This window comes from Camponotus floridanus, unplaced genomic scaffold (assembly GCF_003227725.1).
Source record: "Camponotus floridanus strain SB8 unplaced genomic scaffold, Cflo_v7.5 scaffold220, whole genome shotgun sequence".
NCBI classification, from domain to species: domain Eukaryota; kingdom Metazoa; phylum Arthropoda; class Insecta; order Hymenoptera; family Formicidae; genus Camponotus; species Camponotus floridanus.
Window position 1 is genome coordinate 153,200 of NW_020229349.1, and position 18,615 is coordinate 171,814.

At 51.7% G+C, this 18,615-nt stretch overlaps 3 protein-coding genes across 3 annotated transcripts; all 3 read right to left on the reverse strand.

The window, feature by feature from the left end:
• Positions 1-746: 746 nt before the first annotated feature.
• On the reverse strand, positions 747-1,709 carry LOC112637928. Its single transcript, XM_025408695.1, has one exon. The coding sequence runs from the start codon at positions 1,707-1,709 to the stop codon at positions 747-749; it is 963 nt and encodes a 320-aa protein (XP_025264480.1).
• A 5,274-nt stretch (positions 1,710-6,983) lies between these two features.
• LOC112637930 lies at positions 6,984-10,483 on the reverse strand. The gene is made up of 4 exons (XM_025408696.1): positions 9,968-10,483; positions 9,656-9,909; positions 8,887-9,589; positions 6,984-8,795 (listed from the first exon to the last, which is right to left on the reverse strand). The coding sequence occupies exons 1-4, from the start codon at positions 10,481-10,483 to the stop codon at positions 6,984-6,986; spliced, it is 3,285 nt and encodes a 1,094-aa protein (XP_025264481.1).
• A 6,244-nt stretch (positions 10,484-16,727) lies between these two features.
• Positions 16,728-17,741, reverse strand: LOC105248698. Its single transcript, XM_011253630.2, has one exon. It carries the CDS (start codon positions 17,739-17,741, stop codon positions 16,728-16,730), a length of 1,014 nt encoding a protein of 337 aa, XP_011251932.2.
• Positions 17,742-18,615: the final 874 nt, after the last annotated feature.

Genomic DNA, 18,615 nt, shown 5'->3' on the forward strand with positions numbered 1-18,615 from the left:
AATTAACCGCTAATAGTCGAAAGAGTACGCGTAAAACTAATCTACGATGCGGAAAAGCGCGAGGCGCGCGAATCATCGCGCGACGCGTCTGTGTCGTCACATGTCGCGCAATTGATCGCGTCTCTCCAACCACCAGTTGTGCAGTTTGCACACGTTTTCCAAGGCGCAATTCTTCGAGTGATAGCCGCAGCGATAGACGCGAGTCGCGGCTAGCGTTCGAAGGGGTCCGATATCCTCGTAATCGGCGTCGATGGTCTCGATCGTCAGGTCGAGCTGCTCCGCGACCTCTCCCGCGATGTCGGCAGCCACTTCTTCTCGCGACCCTTGACGTAGATCGTCACCGCGGCGTTCGACCGAGATCCCTCGACGCGCGATATATCGCGTCGCGAACGATCTGCTTCGCGTGCCTATACTCCACGTGTCGTCGGTCCAGTGAAATTCGTGGTGATTAAGAGTCAGCCAACAGGCCTGCGACTTCTCGCTCTTCGTCAGCAGATTCCACGACATCGGCGCGCGAAAGACGTGATGCGTCAGATCTCTGCCGTTCGCGAGTATCGCCATCTCCTTCGTCACGAATCGCTCGTTGACGACGAAGCCCTGCAGATCGACGAAGAGCGGCGGGGCGATATCGCCCGTGATCGTCGTCGCGATCATCATCGCGATTATCGTCGCGAGAGACTGACGTTTATTCGCGTCTCTCCCCGATATCTTCGCGATTTCGAGTTTCCTCTCTCCCCCCATTCGTCTTACAGGATCTTACGCACGACGTTCGTCAGCAGATTGTACTCCACCACGCGATCGTGAATGATTAGACAGTACGCCGTGGCGTTAGAAGGAACGTTGTCCTTGCAGTCGAATTCTAGACGAACGTCCACAGTGGCGCTCTTAACCGCTTCGTTTTGGCGGGAACAATCTATCACCACGAGCGGGCCGCAGTGTAGAAATTTGTTCATAGTCAGGAGCGTCTCGTCGCTCGCCGATCCGTAATACGTTCGTCGAAATCTCACGTAGGCGTCGTACAGTACGGCGATCTTGTTCTTATCGAAGTCCAAATTCATATCGTCGTACGGATAGAAGTCGGAATTGAGATACAACTTTACATTGGTCAGATTGCATGCGTCGAATCTGGAAGCGTCCTGCGACAGGACGTTCTTCCTTCCGGTCTGCAACGCGAAGATGACGTAACGCGGTTTCTCGAGTTGCGTGGCCGCTTTTACGGCCCACGAGTCTTTGGTCGTGCTCTGCAGGAGCGAAAACTCGTAGAGATCCCACGAGCGAAAGGGCGCGCTCAGATATCTGCCGCTGTCCAACGTGCGCAACAGCGATAATTTGTTGACGTCATTCAGCACCACGTGCGGCACGCGCCACTGTATCTTCGCGAGCTCGACTCTCGGCTCGAATTCCTCGCGCGATATCAGACAATTGTTGTCGTTTCGCGCTCTTATCAGAATCAGCTTGTGACGCGCATTGATGACGACGCGCCTGTAATCCTCGCAGAAATCTAGCAGCGTGTCGAGAGGAACGCAGAAGTTGAAGTCGCCCGTCGACGCGACGCTCGGTCCAGTTGCGAGATCCCATCCGGCGTTCTTCAAGATCTTGCCTCGTTCGGCCGTCAGCGAGACGTAGTTCTTGATCGTGCTAGTTATTCCGACGTTGCGATTACGATCGATCTCCACGCCATCGAGCTCGTAACGTATCTCCTCGAACATAAAGGCGACGCAATTGTTCACGAGTCACGCCGGCGTCGAGGACACGGACAGCTCCTTAGAGACCGAGGCAGGCTTACCCGATTCGCCGCTCGACGGCGGATTATTCTTCGTATGCAGTCTACCTTCGACGTAGAGAAAACTCTCGCACGGCAGCGTGTATAGGTCCTGCTGTTGTATGGGTATTCGTATCTCGTCGCTGTATCCGAAAGTGGTGTTGGCGTACGGATTGTACGTGTGACTCTCGATCTTCACGATGCGATCGTGGAAGACGGGTTCCCCGTCGATGCTCAGAATGTCCCTCATGTCGTCGAACTATCGCGCGGCTCTCGGTATGACGAAACCCATGGATCGCAGAAAAGCGACGTTGACGGCGGACAATCCTCCGACGCTCCTCTCTCTCGAGCGCGCGACTCGAGTTCCCGCGACGCGATCGTGGTCGCCGCCGCTGCCGTCGCGATGCGACGTCGCGACGCTAGATTCGCGCACGATGAGCATCGCCCTGTTCCCTCCCCCGTCCTCGCCGCGCGCTCTCTATCGTCTGCGTCGCACGTGCAATCGAATCGAGATCTCCTCGCCGCGGAAATCGATCAATCGACCGTCCTGATCGACGACGCGCAGCGATACGTCGGTCACGAGTCGCGCGATGACCGGCAGATAAATGATCTGCCTCGGGATCTCCGACACTTTATATCCCGGCGGGACGTTCGGCGCGAATTCGTGTATCGCGTGGGCGGATCTCCCGTTCACGTACGCGCCCGTCGTTAGGTTGCACTCCACGCAAATCGTGTTAACCGCGATAATGCTCACGGGCTCGTCGGACGCGTACCATTTGTTCGGCCGCAATACGCGAGATTAGGAGAAACCTAATAACGATCCGATATTGTTCGGTTTGGTGAAATTAATTCGGTACGCGCATTTGATTTCGCTTCTCATGGTATTGTCGTTACCGCGTAGCGCGAGAACGCGATCGCCGCTCTCGTCCTCCGCGTCCTCGACGTCGTACAGATATTCGTCGTCGTCGCCGTCGCTGGCGCTATCGCCGCCGTCTTCTTCCGGTACTCGCGCTCGGCGGTCGTCGCCGTCTTCAAAGAATCGCGGCTCTCAGGTACGCGCTTATGTCGCGCAGCTCGTAGGATCCGATCGGGATCGTGATCGTTTCGTCGTTGTCATCGAAGTAAAATTTATTGTTCGGAATCGAGAGAATTCACGTTCGGAATCGTGTTGTAGGTCTCGAAATTGGTCAGGCCGAGCTCGTAATCGTCGTCGCTCAGATCGAGAGGCGGAAAGTAACTCGCCGTGAGAACGTTGTTTCTTCCGATCAGCGTGAAATCAGCGACATGGCACGCGCTATCGCCGTTAGAGACCGAAGGGCTTCCTCCTTCCTCCTCCCCAATCGACTCGTCGAAGGAAGCGCAGGCACAATTGTCCGCAGACGCTTTGATCGTACGTCTGCTGAGAGTCGCGATTGTACGCGATGCGCGTGTTGCGTCCGAGATAACGCGCGAGTTCTCGAGGCGGCCGAAGATTGCCGAAAGCGTCGAAGTAGATAGCGTCTTTTCCCCTTTTAGCGTACGCCACCCAATGCCCGGCCCCGAGGCGTCGTCCAGGTTCACGATACCACTCTCGTCGCGACGAACTCGCGCCGCAACGCGTCGCGCATGAACACATCTCTGAAGTGACGCACGCGAGCGCGCCTGGCCGCGCTATTCAACTGTTCGTTCGTCGTGACGCCGATCGGAGCTACGATGTCGTCTAACGCGCGCGGGACTTTTTTTTTTTCTTCCTCCTAACCGTTCGTCCGCTTCGTCTCGCGATGCTTCCGCCGCGCTTGTAAGGCGCGAGATACAAACCGCGGCCCTCCATCGCTTGATTGTGTCGCTGCAGCTCCTCTAATTAGCGCGCGGCCTTACCGTCGTTCACCATCTTCGCCACACCGGCCGCTCCGCCGATCAGCGATCCTAAAGCTCCGAGCGCCGGCAACAACGGCAGGAAGCCGCCGCGGGAAGAACCCGTCCTCTCGTCGTCCTCCTCCTCCTCGTCGAGGTCGTTCTTCTCTTGCCGCCGCCGCCGCTCTTTCTCGCGCCTCTTCCCGCTCCAGCCATACCCATTCCTAGTTTCGTCTTCGTCTTCATAGCCGCCCATACGGCCGACGCCGCCACTCTCTCGCCGAGAGTCGAATCCCCGGCCCGGATACGCTCGTACGCTCTCGCTCCGAGCGCCCGATCCGCGACGTGCCGATCGGCGAGATCGTCGCTCCGCGAATCGGCGAGATCGTCGCTCCGCGAATAGGCTCGCGGCAAGCCAGCGGATTGACGCCTCGATCGCCTCGCGCGAGCCGCTTCGCGAGACGAGTACCGAGACCGCAGAACTGATATCCCGGTATATGTAGTTCGAACGGAAGAATGTTTATAGTTCTATTGAGCAAACCGCTACCGCCGACGACTGCCGTCGCGGCGTCCTCGGCGTTCTTCATACGCCTCGATCGCGCTCATAGTCACGCCATTTCGTTCTCCCGGCACATGCCGCAGTTTTTGATGCACGGTGGCGGACCGTCGATGTGCGTGTCTTGCCACGGCTGATTGTGATACTTGTGACAGAGGCGATAACGCTGCACGTCCGGATTGTCTTTCAGATGTATAGGCAATCTCTCCCACAATCGATCGACGAAATCGCCGTACTTGTCCAGTAGAAGCTTCTTCGGAATGTACTGCAACTGATCGACGCTGAGTCCGAGAATATCGGAATCGTTCACCAATACAATAAACATGACGAAGCGTCGCGCGCGCGCGTAACTTTATCGCGTCACCGTCGATCGGACACGCCTAACTGCGCGATCGTTTTTTTTTCCCTCTATATACGTTCGCGAAAGCGAATCCGCGCTCGTTGCTCGCACGCGCGCGAGTCTGCGCACTGAGACGCAGATTCGCTCGCGACAACGAGGAAGAATAGCGAGAGGAGAGAGAGAGAGAAAACGATGCGTTTCGTGCGTCAATCGATCGCGATAAAAGTGTCCAACGTCGACGGTAAGACGCGCTCGATGAACGAGGAACCGCGAAAACACGGTAATCTGTTACCGACCGCGATTCGCTTCGTAATCTGCGGTCCCTCTAATTGCGGTAAAACGAACGTGCTGATAAGCCTTCTGGAGAGTCCGCACGGCGTGCGATTCGAAAACGTGTTCGTTTACTTGAAATCGTTGCATCAGCCTAAATATCGATATCTGGAGAAATTGTTGAAACCTATGCGGGATATCGATTACTTCACGTATTCGAACAACGCCGACATCATTCCGCCTAGCGAGGCGTTGCCGAATTCGATATTCGTGTTCGACGACGTGGCCTGCGACAAACAGGACGTCGTCAGAGAGTACTTCGCCATGGGGCGTCACGCGAAGGTCGATTGCTTCTATCTGTGCCAATCGTACGCTAAGATACCCAAACATCTGATACGCGACAACGCGAATCTATTGATACTCTTTAAGCAGGATGGCACTAATCTGAAACACGTGCACAGCGATCACGTGAATACCGATATGTCGTACGAGGATTTTCACGCGCTGTGTCGCGCGTGTTGGAAATATCGATACGGTTTTCTAGTGATCGACAAAGATAGCGCGCTGCGCAACGGTAGATACAGGCGAGGGTTCAACGATTACGCCGTGCCGTAGAGCGTCGTCGTCGTCGAAGATGAGTCAGTCTTCCCGAGATGGCGGCGATCGTAAAGGGGAGAGAGATAAGAGAAGGCGAGACGCCGAGGAACGACGCGCGATGACGGACGTCGATAGACGCGAGAAAACCGCGATAGAGATAGCGAGAACGCGCGCGTCGATTTGCAGGAAGCATAGAGCGTTGAAGACCGGAAGGATGGAGAGCGATAGCGCTTTGGAGACGCGTTTCAAACTGATCGTCGAACCGCTGCGACGCATCGCCGAGCGCGTCGGAGACGATTCCGCGCGAGGCGCGAGCGCAAGAGAGAAGGAACCGGCGAAGAGCGAGATCGACGAGACGTTCGCGCGAAGCGAATACAACTGGGCGCTAAAACTCCTGATAAGCAACAGTCGAAGAGAGGGTAGAAAAAAATAGAGACGGCGAGATGAGCGCCGCGAAACGGAGACTCGTGAACGAGCTGCACGTGCCAGCGAGAAAGAACTTCCCCCGTCGCCGCGTCGCGGTGCGCGGATACGACGATCTGTGGCAAGCAGACGTCGTCGAGATGCGTCCTTACGCCGGACAGAATATAGGCCACAATTACATACTCACTGTCATCGACGCTCTGAGCAAGTACGCGTGGGCTGTACCGCTCAAGAGAAAGAGCGGCGACGAGGTCGCTCGAGCCCTGACGAGCGTGACGCGCGCCTCCGGACGTCGCCCGAGGAATCTGCAGACCGACAAAGGAAAGGAGTTCTACAACGCCGAGGTGCGAAGATTCGTAGATAGACATGGAATCAATCACTACTCGACGTATTCAGTGCTGAAAGCGTCCATCGTCGAGCGTTTCAATCGCACGCTCAAGAACTCGATGTGGAAGTACTTCACGCTGAACGGAACGTACAAGTGGCTCGACGCGCTGCCGCGTCTAATATCCGAGTACAACGCTCGCAAGCATCGAACCATCGGGATGCGCCCGATCGACGTGACGCCCGCTCGAGCGTCGAGACTCCTGTCGACGGTGTACAGCCACCCGAAGATCGCCGCTCCGGGAAAATTTCGACCGAATGATCCCGTGCGCGTGAGCAAGTACAAGACGCTGTTCGAGAAGGGATACACGCCGAATTGGACCGCGGAGATCTTCCGCGTAGCCGAGGTGCGAAGGACGAATCCCGCGACGTATCTGCTGAAGGATTCGCGCGGCGAGCCGAAGCGGCGGATTCTACGAGCACGAGTTGCAGCGAGTCTCCGATCCCGACGTGTATCTCGTGGAGAGAGTGCTGCGCCGAAAGGGCGACGCGGTTCTCGTGAAGTGGCTGGGAATGGACAGGTCGCATAATTCGTGGATCGACAAAGCCGACATATTGTGACGAATATACGTATATTTTCGCGTGATATTACAGACGAAAAGATACATCGCGCGTATTGTAACGCGTCGCAACGAATATATATATTTGTAATATTAAAGATAACAAAATACATCGCGCGTATTGTAACGCGTCGCAACGAACATATATATTGTATAACATTAAAGATAATAAAATACATTACGCACATCTATAAAATACATCACGCATATCTATAAAAAATACGTCGCATCGCGCTTAGGATCTATCCGCGCCTCTCCTCACAGAGGTATCCTGTAGTGTCCCCACGGCAGAGTGTCGGTCGAATCCGGCATGACGTAGCGCTTATCGTCGTACGGACTGAGCGCGATCTTCGACTCGCGCACGGTGTACACCTCGTGTAACTTGGATCTCAGGCACGACTGCTCGCGGGTCATCTCGATATCGCGTCTCACACAGCGCTCGTAATCGTCGAACGTCAGCGTTCTCGCGACGACGCTGCTCCTCACGCCCTTGCTCTTCTTAGTGTCGCCCCTACTCTCGACTCGCAACATGTACATCTTCGCTCTGAGTCCGACGAACTCGAGCATGAGAGCGCCGTTGTTCTCGTCCTTCATCAGACCGAGAACCTTCTTATTGGCGCGCGGCACGCCGTAGGGATTGTCGACGGCGTAATCGCTCGTGTCGAATCTATCGATGTCGCGTTTCATTCGCTCGTACGCGTCCTCGCATTCTATGCTATAAATGAGACTGTCCGTGTCGGTGTACAATATTTTACACTTATCGCCGTAGAGCGGCGACATGTATTCGTAGTGAAACGCGTACAGATGAATCTTGGATATATCGAGAATGGACATGCCTACGTAGATCGGTTTGTCGATCTTCGCCTCCAATTTGCGCAATTCCACGGCCATGAGATTCTCCGAGAATACGCTTCTACTGTGAAAATTCGGCTTGGAGATGAGCGCCTCGGCTCCGAATCGACCGTCCCATCGAGTCGCGAGTCGAATGTCCACGCGATTGCGCACGTTCTCCATGGTCTTGCCGAAGACGGCGTTGTTCATCAACTTGTACAGATTCTTCTCGAAATCGTTACTCGCGTTAGTGCGTAAGCGCGTGTTAAGTTCCACGTATCTGCGTAACCACGGCGACTGCGAGAAGCGCAGCGCGCGATGAATCCTCGTCAGACGCAGACCGTGACGAACGCACTGCTGCAGATTGCGATAGTGCGTGACGTATCGGCGCTTATCGTACAGCGTGGCTAGGAGTTTGCTCTGACACTTCCCCGGCGGCTTATCGCGCGTGGAACAAAACGGTAGATCGGCGTGGGCGTCGTGCGCATCGGCCGGATAGTCGAGATCGACCTCGAGAATGTAGCCGACGGTCGAGTCCTCCGTCACGGACATCACGTCGAGACTCTCGAGATCGTCGACCCACTCGAATCGCTCGTACGGCAACGGCTGACACATCGACCAACCATACAGATTGTTGATATCGAGATACATCAGATAGATTGACGGTCGCGACGGATCGTACGCGCTCATGTACTTGTTGTTAGCGCGAGCGTATCTGTTAGAGCACTGACTCAGACCGCCGCGTATTCCGCGTTCCACGAACATTATCATATCGATATCGGTGAGCAGCTCGAAACGGACCCTCGTGTACTTAAGCATCGCGTCCCACGTGTATCCCGGCAGCGTGAAGTAGTACGCTGGATCTAAACCGTAACTCTCCAAACAAGCGGCGCGAAAATTTTCGAACACGTCCGCGAGCAGAAGAACGTCGATCTTCAGATAGAGATCGCTGTACTCGTCCAGGTTTTCGACGCTAAATCGCTTACAAACGCGCGTCGCGTGCGCGTAATCGCTCTCAGATACGGTATCGCCGATCAGAGAACTGTAGAAGGACTCGCGCGGCGGGAGACGCGTCTCCCGCAATCTCTCGACGCTGTCGACGTACTCGTACGGAAACACGCCCTTGCGCGTGAGAAGCCGAAAGTCGTCGTCCGAGAGGTCGCGAAACTCGCCTCGCGCGATCGTCAGTTTGTTCTCGTCGAGATACGACGCCAGCTTCTCGAGACCGGCGCCTAAAAACTTGAACGAGTCCACGAATCGTAATTTGACGTATCTACGACGAACGCGCGGCGTTTCCCCCATCTCTCTCCGCCGCCGCGGTATTTCGAACGGTCTTCGAGAAAGCTATGTACGATTCCTTCGTCACCGGCAACAACTCGACGCTGCCGGGATACGCGTTAGCCACATCTTTGATAATAAAGTGCGCGTCGTAACCCGATAGATTGTGAAAGAATACGGGTATGACGTAGGGGTCCTTGTAATTCAAATTATACGCGGAATGCGCCGGACCTCTGAAACGGCCGGTCAAATGACAGTGATCGCGCACGCGAGCGTCGTCGGTCTCGAACGGTCTCTCGCACGCGTAACAGCGCGACGCGCTCGCGAATATCTCCCGCTCGTCAGGCGTCAGATCCGTCATCGGTACCACGGCGTCGAGGGCGATCTTCGCACGAAGCGCCAGATCGCGCAACTCGCGCACGAACCACGCGACGCAATCCTTGCCGCGATAAGATCTGTACGCTGACGCGGCCTCGTCGAAGGAGCAACGCGTGTAATAGGCCACGCTGTGAACTCTGTGATGCTGAACGATCCTCGTATTCTTGGTTCTCCCGCCCTCGTCCCCCTCCTTCCTCTCCAACGCGCACTCCAGATCGGCGTACACCGCGAACGGAATTCGCTCCTTTCTCGAATGATGATCGAACTCCAGCCACCTGTCGTCCTCGCCGGAAAGAACGATCGCGTAATCGTTCAGCTTGCCGCAATCCTCGTTGTGCGCCGACAGCTTCTCGCTCGTGCGAAAGTAATGCATGCAGCTGAGAAAATACGGAATAAACGTTAGCTCGATATTTCGCTCTCGCTCGCCGAGATCGAACGCTCACCGATCGCACACGTGCGTTCTGTGCTGTCGCTTGCTCAACTGCGAGCTGATCAGACGAGACAGATTTCGAATACAGGCGAAATGTCCGACCGCGTTACCCTCGCGCGTCGCATCGCTCAGATACAGCAGATTGACGTGTCTCTCCCTCTTTTGATTCGTCAGACGAAGAGGGACGATGCGAATTCCGCCGCCACCGTCCTTCCCGCGTCGTCTCTCTCCGACGGTGTACACGTTCACCGATATATCGTTCAGACGCTCGAACCGTCCGATTCCGTTCAGAGTCAGGTAACTTCGAGCCCTCCAGATTCAATACCTCGGAGTAATGCGGATATCGCGAGCTTGTCTCGCAGTGCTTATCTACGGGATACAGAGCGGCGATCACCGACCACGCGAAACACGCCTCGTCGTCGGATCGCACGTTGACCATCGCTCTCTTCATCTGGAACTCTCGCGGTACCTGCACGTGACACCTCGCCCGCATGGGATTGTACACGTTCACGTTCACCGTTAGATCGAGTATGCGCGATAAGGCCCATCCGCTGTCGCGCTCTTGAAACTTCTCCAAAGACGCGACGGTATCGCCGACGACGCGAGTATCGTACCATTCGCGCAGATCCGTCGTGGGTAGAAGGGGATGGTTTCTCGTGGCGATCGTCTTAACGGCGGTTTTATCACCCGACATGAATTCTCCGTTGAACGTCGTGTTCACCTTAACGCTGCGATATCGGCCCATGACGTCGCGCACGCGGCGGAGCACTGTGTCCCTCGCGTCCTCGAGAAATCTCAGAGGTTCGATGTAATCGAGATTTATCACCGCGCCGGTCAACATGCGTCTCTTGAAAGCCGTCTCGACCTCGGACCACGAGAATCCCTCGCGCGACTCGACCCCGCTACCGCCGCCGCCGTCGTCCTCGCGTCTCGCGACACCCGCGCCCTCGCGCTCGAAGCGTCGCCGTAGATCGTTCCTCGTGCCGATCACTCGCAGGATTCGGCGAGGTCCTCGCCCCCGTGGAGATTCGGCGACTCGCGTCTAGGCACCTCTCGCGCAGAGTCGCGAGACACTCCACGCACCGTCGCGTCCACGCGCGATAGTCTTCCGTCGTGGCGACGCCGCGCGCGCTCTCGAGCACTCGGCGCTCTTCCTCCTGCATGGTCGCGTCCTCTTCTCTCCCTACGGCAATTCGTCGTCCTCTCTCTCTCTCCTCCCCGCGGGGCCTTATCCACAGCGTCTCGCCTCGCGAATTCACCGGCAGCGAAAACCCGCGACGCATCCCCGCGTATCTCCGGCATCGAATCTCGCCGCTCTTCCGCTACACACCAGGACCGTCTCGATCCACAGCTCCTCGCGCGCGTCTCGAAGACCGATCGCCCGCCTCGTCGAATAGGTCGCGACGTTCCACGCGATCCTCTCTTTCAACACTCGAACGTAGCGATCGATCGGCGGATCGACGCGCTCCTCGCTCATGACAATTCGCGCATATCAAATCAACGTCGCAGAACATATTTCGGCGGAACGGGTACTCGCGACCGCTGTCCTCGCGATCGTAGGTGTATCGCAGAGTTCTACCCGCGTTATCCTCGGGCGGGAGAATCCTGCAGCGCGCGACTGGCCATAAATATCGTTCTTCCGGTTGGGGATAATCGAACGAGTGGTATTTCCACTCGCCGGCACACATATAACCCTTCGGATCCTGATAACTCTTCGGATACTTCGCTCTAAACCACCTGTCTAGATCATAGTTGTAAGAATAGGCTCTGCGACTGTCGACCAGAGCCGTCTCGACCCACAACTCCTCGCGCCGACTGTGCGTTTGAACGGCTCTTCTCAGATGATACGTCGCGACGTTCCATCGCGCGCTCTCCTTCAATTCGACGCCTATCGCGTCAACTCCTCTTCCTTATCCGCCGCCCTACCGTCGACGGTAGAGACGACTCTGGCGGAACTCGCGCCGCTCATACGCGCACCTCGTCGTTCGCGAACTTATCTTTCCGAGAAACGATCGGATAGACCGATCGCGACCATCCGCGAGGCATGTACGCGTCTCGAAACGACCGTCGCGTCTTTATACTCGCTCGTTCGAGCGACGACGACGACGTCGCGCGAGCGGGAAAAAATTTCTCCGCGGTCGCGCGGTTTTCGCCTTCGGAAACGACGAATCCGTCGAAATACCGCATTCGACCGGATTCGGCGCGCGTTATCGCGCGCGTCTCTCGCCGCTGCGCGTCCGAGAGGAAGGAACGACGACGGAAGCGTCGCCGCGAATATCCCTCGCGCGCGCGCGAGTAAATCCTAACGGAATCCCGCTCCTCTCTCGTTATCGCGCTTAAAAGGAGAGATAAGCGGCGAGTCCGCGCGCGCGACGAGGCCCTCGTCCGATCGACGCGCTCTCCGTCGATCTTCGAGAACGAAGGATCGACGACCTCCGTCGACGAGAGAGACGCCTCTACTCGCGACGTGTTCTCCCGATACATCGTACGCTCGTTTACGAAACGAGCGCACATTTAGGTTAAAATTCGAGCGGCGCGCTTGCGCACGCGGCGAACTCGCGTCCGACGTCTACGACAAGACGAGACGAGACGAGAAACACCGCCGCCCTCCGCGTGCTCTCCCGATACATCGCGCGCCTTTTTACAAACGGAAAAAAAAATATTCGAATTTACATTCGAGCGACGCGTAAGACGCGATGGAAACGCCCGAGGCCGCTTGTCGCTCCCTCCTCGCCGCGTCGAAACGACGCGAGCCTGCGGAGGCGCATATATATTATATAAATATTACATTAATATTATTTAAATATTATTTAAATATTATATAAATATTGTATAAACCGCCCGTCGCGCGAATCGCATATTTTATATTACATCTCTTCCTCCTACTTCGAACGCATCTATTTTATTTATTAACGTCGACCTTATCTCCGTCTCGCGCGTCGAAGCTGCGGAGGCGCCCGCGGTCGCGCGACGCGTCCGACGGGGCGATCGCCGTCTATCGCGCGCGCCTAGCGCGCCGCGTCCAGAGACGCTCCGACGCGCCGTATCCAGGGACGCGTGCGCTTTCTCTCCCTCTCCCTCGCTCTCTCTCGCCCTCTCCCTCGCTCTTGCACCGAACTCCTCTCCCGCCCGCTCCCCCTTGCCCCGCCGCCCCTCGCCCTTCCCTTCCGCGTGACGTCACGACCCTCCGTTTACCCACCCGACGGCGAGCGGCTCCCCTCGCCCTACCTACTCCCCTTGCTCGTTCCCGCCGCCGTCACCCTGCCCCTCAGATATCTTTCTATCTCTCTCGCTCTACGAGACCTCTCTCTCTCGCACCCGTGGAAAAAGTGGGTTAGAACCGGTATATTCTCCCTACTTGAATAGTCGATTCTATTAACATCGCATTTGACAAATTTAACCGTCATTATTTAATACTTTCGGCTTGTAACAGACGGATGTCATTATTAGAAGCATCATCGCGGTATTTATTATTAATAATCCAAGCGGAATTTGTCGCGGCCGAGACCCTATGACGTCTCGTTCAGCGCAACATTCCAAGACTTTCTTACGCTGTTTCTTTTCTATTGCGCGACACGTGATATCGCGGTGATCGCGCCCGAATGCCGGCCCGTCGCTGCGGAAAAATTCGCTATAATCGATTGTAAATCATCTCGCAATATCCACGTGAATCTGTCTTGTTAAACTTTATCTATTTGTTAAATATATTCATTCTTGTTATTCTAATCTTTTGTCTTATTTGCAGCCACCTTCTATTCTCGATCCTTCCTTGTTAATTATTAAAACGGACTGCCCCCTCTGCCATTTTCGAGACGGGGCTAGCCGAGTGTCCGTCACGATTAATTGAGTAGCGTTTTCCATGTTTATTATACCGAAATATCGAATTACTTTTTTGAAATGGTACGGGTTACCGCACCTGGCGCCCAAAAACTTTTGGAGATGAATTTGAGAAGAAATCGCGTCGAAGGTGTGCCGTGGGCCAATAACACCGGCCAGATCTCATCATCAGCCCTAATTAATAAAATTAACGATCACAAATTGGCGCCCAACGTGGGGCCGTTGATAATGACGAAAAGAAATTGGCGCTCAACGTGGGGCCCACTAACAACAGAGCAAATAATAATTTGAAAATTTTTCCGTTGAAAATTCGTTGTCGCAAGTAACAAGGAACTCGAGAATAACAAGGTCACCGTTAATTTGTATTGATTTTAAATATTTCTGATATTTCTTTGTGCTATATATTTGAACATGTATTGCCTTTGTATTTGAGAGTCGCGAGCAAATAAGATTTTGAAAATAACTGCCGATTGTGTTGAGATTTATAAAAACGAAAATAATTTAAGTTATTATTCGGTCTTTTCGCTAGAAACTTCTAGACTATTATTAATTTAATTTAAAATATTTCTTTCGTTAAAATATTTTTTTTTTCTCTTTTAAATAATTCTTTTTGCTGTCTTATGGAGAGGCTAGTATAATAATTAATAAAAGAGTCATTAAAATTAACCGAGTCGAAATCTTTACTTTTCTTTTGGGAATAATATTGAATATTTTAAAGATTCATTTCATGTAATTTAATTTTCACCGAATTTTACTAAATTTTCTTAATTTAAAATTAATATCTTTTCTTTTACAAATATTGAAAATAGCTCTCTTAAATTTAACAATAAAATGGAAGAACATAGGCAATAGAGAGCATATAAATAAATAAATTATCAAAGATCGAGTAAAAGTAATAATAATTTAATAAAGTAAACTATAAGTGATATAAACATGTTAAATACGATATAAATAGTTCAAAATAATAGTAAAGATGTACGGTACGGACGTTTCTGGCTCTTGCTTTGAGCCTTCTTCAGCGCAATAATGTAACATAAACAATTACAAATAATAATGTGGTGTAAGAACAGTAAAAACAAGATTAATAAAAAAAAATTAGTAATGATAAGTGTTATAAAATCAAAAATCAATGTCGCATAGACGCAAAGTTAATAGACGTTTATCAAAATAATAAATCTCCATGGCGAGAGATATAGGGAACCTTATTGTGCGAGTTAAATAGAAGCAGAACAGAAACTTGACAACAGTACCAAATGCAGCCTGAAATTGGCAACATCAAAAATAAATCATTTAAATAATATGAGGAGACTAATAATATCAAGAGACACGGTAGTGTCTTGTGCTAAGTCCCGCGTAAGCAACAAGACACTCCGTGTATTATTACGCGAGTCGGATAGTTTGAGATGTTCGAGATTATCATATTGAAATAATCGCTGAACGGATCGAGTTCTTACTAGGCTTAATTGATAGCTTGAGCTTGATTTATATAAGAAAAATGTCTTTATTTTTGCTCTATGTGCATCGTGAACAGCAATATTATGATCCAAAGTCGAAATATGAAAAATTCTCATTAAGATACGTCGTCTTGGTCAACGCTCAAGTCCCCAATGTGCAAGCGTACAAAGTTGTACGGTTGACGCATTCGACGTAAGATTGCGCTGGCGGCGCTCCGTGATGTTAAGACTATTATATACAGGGTGTCCCATTTTAATCGATGGATCCAAATTTCTCCTAAACTACGCCAGCTACAAAAAAATGTTTCAGACAAAAGTTGTATGGCTTGAAGGGGAACATAAGGTGGTGTCATTGGTTTGACATTGAAAAGTCACCTGAAGGTTACGTGAAGATCACATCCAACTTTTTAAATGGGACATCCTATATGCTTTTGCATATTTTTTTAGTTCATCTCGAGAGCTTTCCGAAATACTATAATTATACTATAAGTTCGTTTTCATTAAGTAGTTTTCGAGTTATGAGGCTTGAAATCATTTCTTAATTTTACACAAGTCGTAAAATATCTAGTAAAATATTCATTTTTCGATTATCTTATCTTAATACTTTTATACTTAATTTCAAATGAAGTCAAATCTGCGGTTTTTTATAACGTAATATTGCATCTACTCGCTCTTTCCGCGGTTTAGTGCCTTGGCTTGATATTGTGCAACCTAAATAATTAACTTCTGTCTTGAAAAATGCACACTTATCTACATTAATAGTCAAGCCAAATTCTCTTAGTTTTGTAAATATTTTTCTTAGGTGCTGTTTGTTCCTCTTCGGACTTTGATGCTACTAGTATGTCGTCGATGTAGCAGAAGCAAAAATCCATTCCTCGCAAGACTGTGTCCATGAAGCGTTGGAATGTCTGTGCAGCATTCCGCAATCCGAATGGCATTGCATTAAATTCGTATAAGCCGAATGGCGTAGTTAACGCTGTTTTCTGTTTGTCCTGTTCAGCTACTGGGATCTGGTGATATGCTCTGGCCAGGTCGAGCGTGCTGAACGTTTGGCAGCCATGGAATCGCTGAGAAAAATCCTGTATATGCGGAATAGGATACTTATCAGATATGGTTACCTTATTCAGCTGGCGGTAATCACCGCATATTCTCCATTCACCATTTCCTTTCTTAACTAGGTGCATGGCGCTTGACCATTGTCCCTTGCCTGGGCGGCAAGTGCCGGCCTTAATCCAGCGCTCGACTTCCTGTTTGGCGAACCTAAGTCGTCCTGGCGAAAGTCGTCGTGGGCGATCCGAGACGGGCGGTCCGCGCGTCTGGATGACGTGCTCGACGCCATGTTTTGGTACCTTCTGCATCACCGGGCGAGTGATGTCCACAAATTCTTGCAGTAGCTGTTGATAGGGTAAATCATTACTTAACGTAGATATAAATTGCACTTTCTTAATACTAATTTTGCCATTTGTATATAGATTTGTTATTCCATTGATGAGTCGTATGCCCCGAATATCGACCATCAGGTTGTAATGGTAGAAGAAATCTGTTCCAAGAATTGGCTGTTCGACTTTAGCAACAATGAACGGGCACACAAGACTATGCCTGAGGTTTAAATTTAGCTCTAAGGTACGTTCACCGAAAGTTTTAATCCTTGTGCCATTTGCAGCATACAGATGTATATTTACGTTTCTTCCGCGTTGCAGGGCCCATCGACGAGGGAGAACGGAGACGTCAGACATTCCTGTGTCGACGAGGAATGATGCTCCACTACGTCTATTCTTCACGAGGAGGCGGCGTTTAGTGCTGCCCGCGAGCGCGTTTACCTCCGTTCGCGTCCGGGCATTTAGTTTTCCGGCTGCGTAATAGCTGGTTTGTGCACGGTTTCGCGCACTTAGTAGCGTTGTCCTTAAATTTATTATGATAATAACAATAGTTACGATTATAGTTGTCTGTATTTCGATAACTTCTCGACCTAGAATTACTCCTTGAATTCGATTGGCCGCGGTAGTTACGGTATGTATTTCTTCTACGAGAGCGTCCTTGGCGCATTTCAAGTGTTAGCCTTTCAACCATTTCGCGCAACTCGCGTATTTGTGTCGATACCGGTTGATCTTGAGCGACAGCGGTCGTTTTCACTGTTTGTATCGCGGATGGTTTAATAATATCGACGACCTTGTCGGCCATCAATGCAAGGTTATTGAGATCGTCTACGGAACTAACGGCTAAAATTCCACGCGCGGCTTCCGGCAATTGATCTAAAAAGAGGTTGCGGATAATTGAATCTGTGCACTGGCCTCCCGCGAGACGTCGGAGGCGTTGTAAAAAATGCGACTGTCTCTTGTCGGCGATCTCTTGTCCGCGTAAAAGTTTCCGTAGCTTTGACTCTTGCGTCTCCTCAAACGAATTAATTATGCGCGCTTTTAATTCTTCATATTTATTAACCTGCGGCGGGTTCGCAACTAAATCTGCGACGAACGGTATGACCGACGGATCCAAATTGGTCATCACGTACCTGTATTTGGTTTCATCGCTCGCTATTTTCTGAAGTGCGAAGGTGGCTTCGGCTACCTGAAACCAATGAGCGGGCATTTCTTTCCAGAATGGCTGCGGTAACTTAATATGGCGCGTCGTCAGGAGTGCGGCTTCGCCGGGGTATGCCTGCTCAGCTGCTGGCCATGTCGGCGTGAACGGTCGGCGTGGCACGTGGCGCGTTTCGCCTGCACCAATTGGTGCATCTTCCCGTGCGGGTTCTTCAGGGCGATTATATTCCGCGCTACCTGCCGCACGCGGTGGCGATCGTCCGGTCGGCATCATGTGCTGCTTAAGCTAGCGATCTCTAAGCAAGTCACACGGCACGAATAAAAATGGACAAGTAATCGTTCTCCGAATTGTCCGCTCCGATTTTTAATGTTGGAGTTATCGCGTACTCCGACGCGTTAGCCTTCCGGATCACGTCGGGGTCACCAATTTGTAGCGATTGTTACGTGTTCAAAAACTATGTGTCAAAATAAAGACCAACTTAACTCAACAATAAGCAATTTATTCAATATAACAAGCGATTATTACACGTGCGTTCCCTTCGGAAGTTTTCACGAGAAGAAGGGTGTTCAACGCTTTGCTTCCGTTGAGCCGGAGTGGCACTGTTGCCAACTCCGAAGTAATGATTAATAAATGCGTGTGTCCAGAATTTTGTCCGGATGTTCTGTCCAATTTCTTGTCCAGATTTTTGTCCATAATTGATTGACCGCCACACTGTCAAGGAAACAGTTTTTGATAAAGTCTCGTATTTTGCTTTTGGTTTTGTAATTGCCTGCTTATGGTATCGTAAGGCATGTTTTGTTTTAATGGAGTTGACTGGACGCGCGAATTGACTGTCATGAAGAGCGGATTAATTTTGAGATTTGAGTTTAGGATTTAGAAATATGAGGTAACTGACGGCTGTCGACGCTGGCCGGTAGCCAAGACCTCCTCGGTCCTCTCCTAGGAGTGGGGAGTTGTGACGTGACACTTGGCGGTCCGTTACAAGAAGATCTGACCGGTATCGTTTTGGGCCCTCATTCTCCCCTGATTTAAGGAGGGAGAGCGAATATTGGAGGCAAGGGTAGGCTCGCCTTCCCCTTTTTTGTAGCGTTAATTATAAGAGTAGAGTTGAGCGAATGTGAGGGAGGACATGACGAGATCTCAT

Excerpts from the sequence above, each read along its gene's own strand:
- LOC105248698 (XM_011253630.2), bottom strand. The coding sequence starts at position 17,741 with ATGCCGACCGGACGATCGCCACCGCGTGCGGCAGGTAGCGCGGAATAT.
- LOC112637928 (XM_025408695.1), bottom strand. The coding sequence starts at position 1,709 with ATGTTCGAGGAGATACGTTACGAGCTCGATGGCGTGGAGATCGATCGT.
- LOC112637930 (XM_025408696.1), bottom strand. The coding sequence starts at position 10,483 with ATGTTGACCGGCGCGGTGATAAATCTCGATTACATCGAACCTCTGAGA. Across the intron at positions 9,910-9,967 it reads GATATCCGCATTACTCCGAG|CGTCTGAACGATATATCGGT; the intron begins GTATTGAATCTG and ends GGACGGTTCGAG. Across the intron at positions 9,590-9,655 it reads AGAACGCACGTGTGCGATCG|CTGCATGCATTACTTTCGCA; the intron begins GTGAGCGTTCGA and ends GTATTTTCTCAG.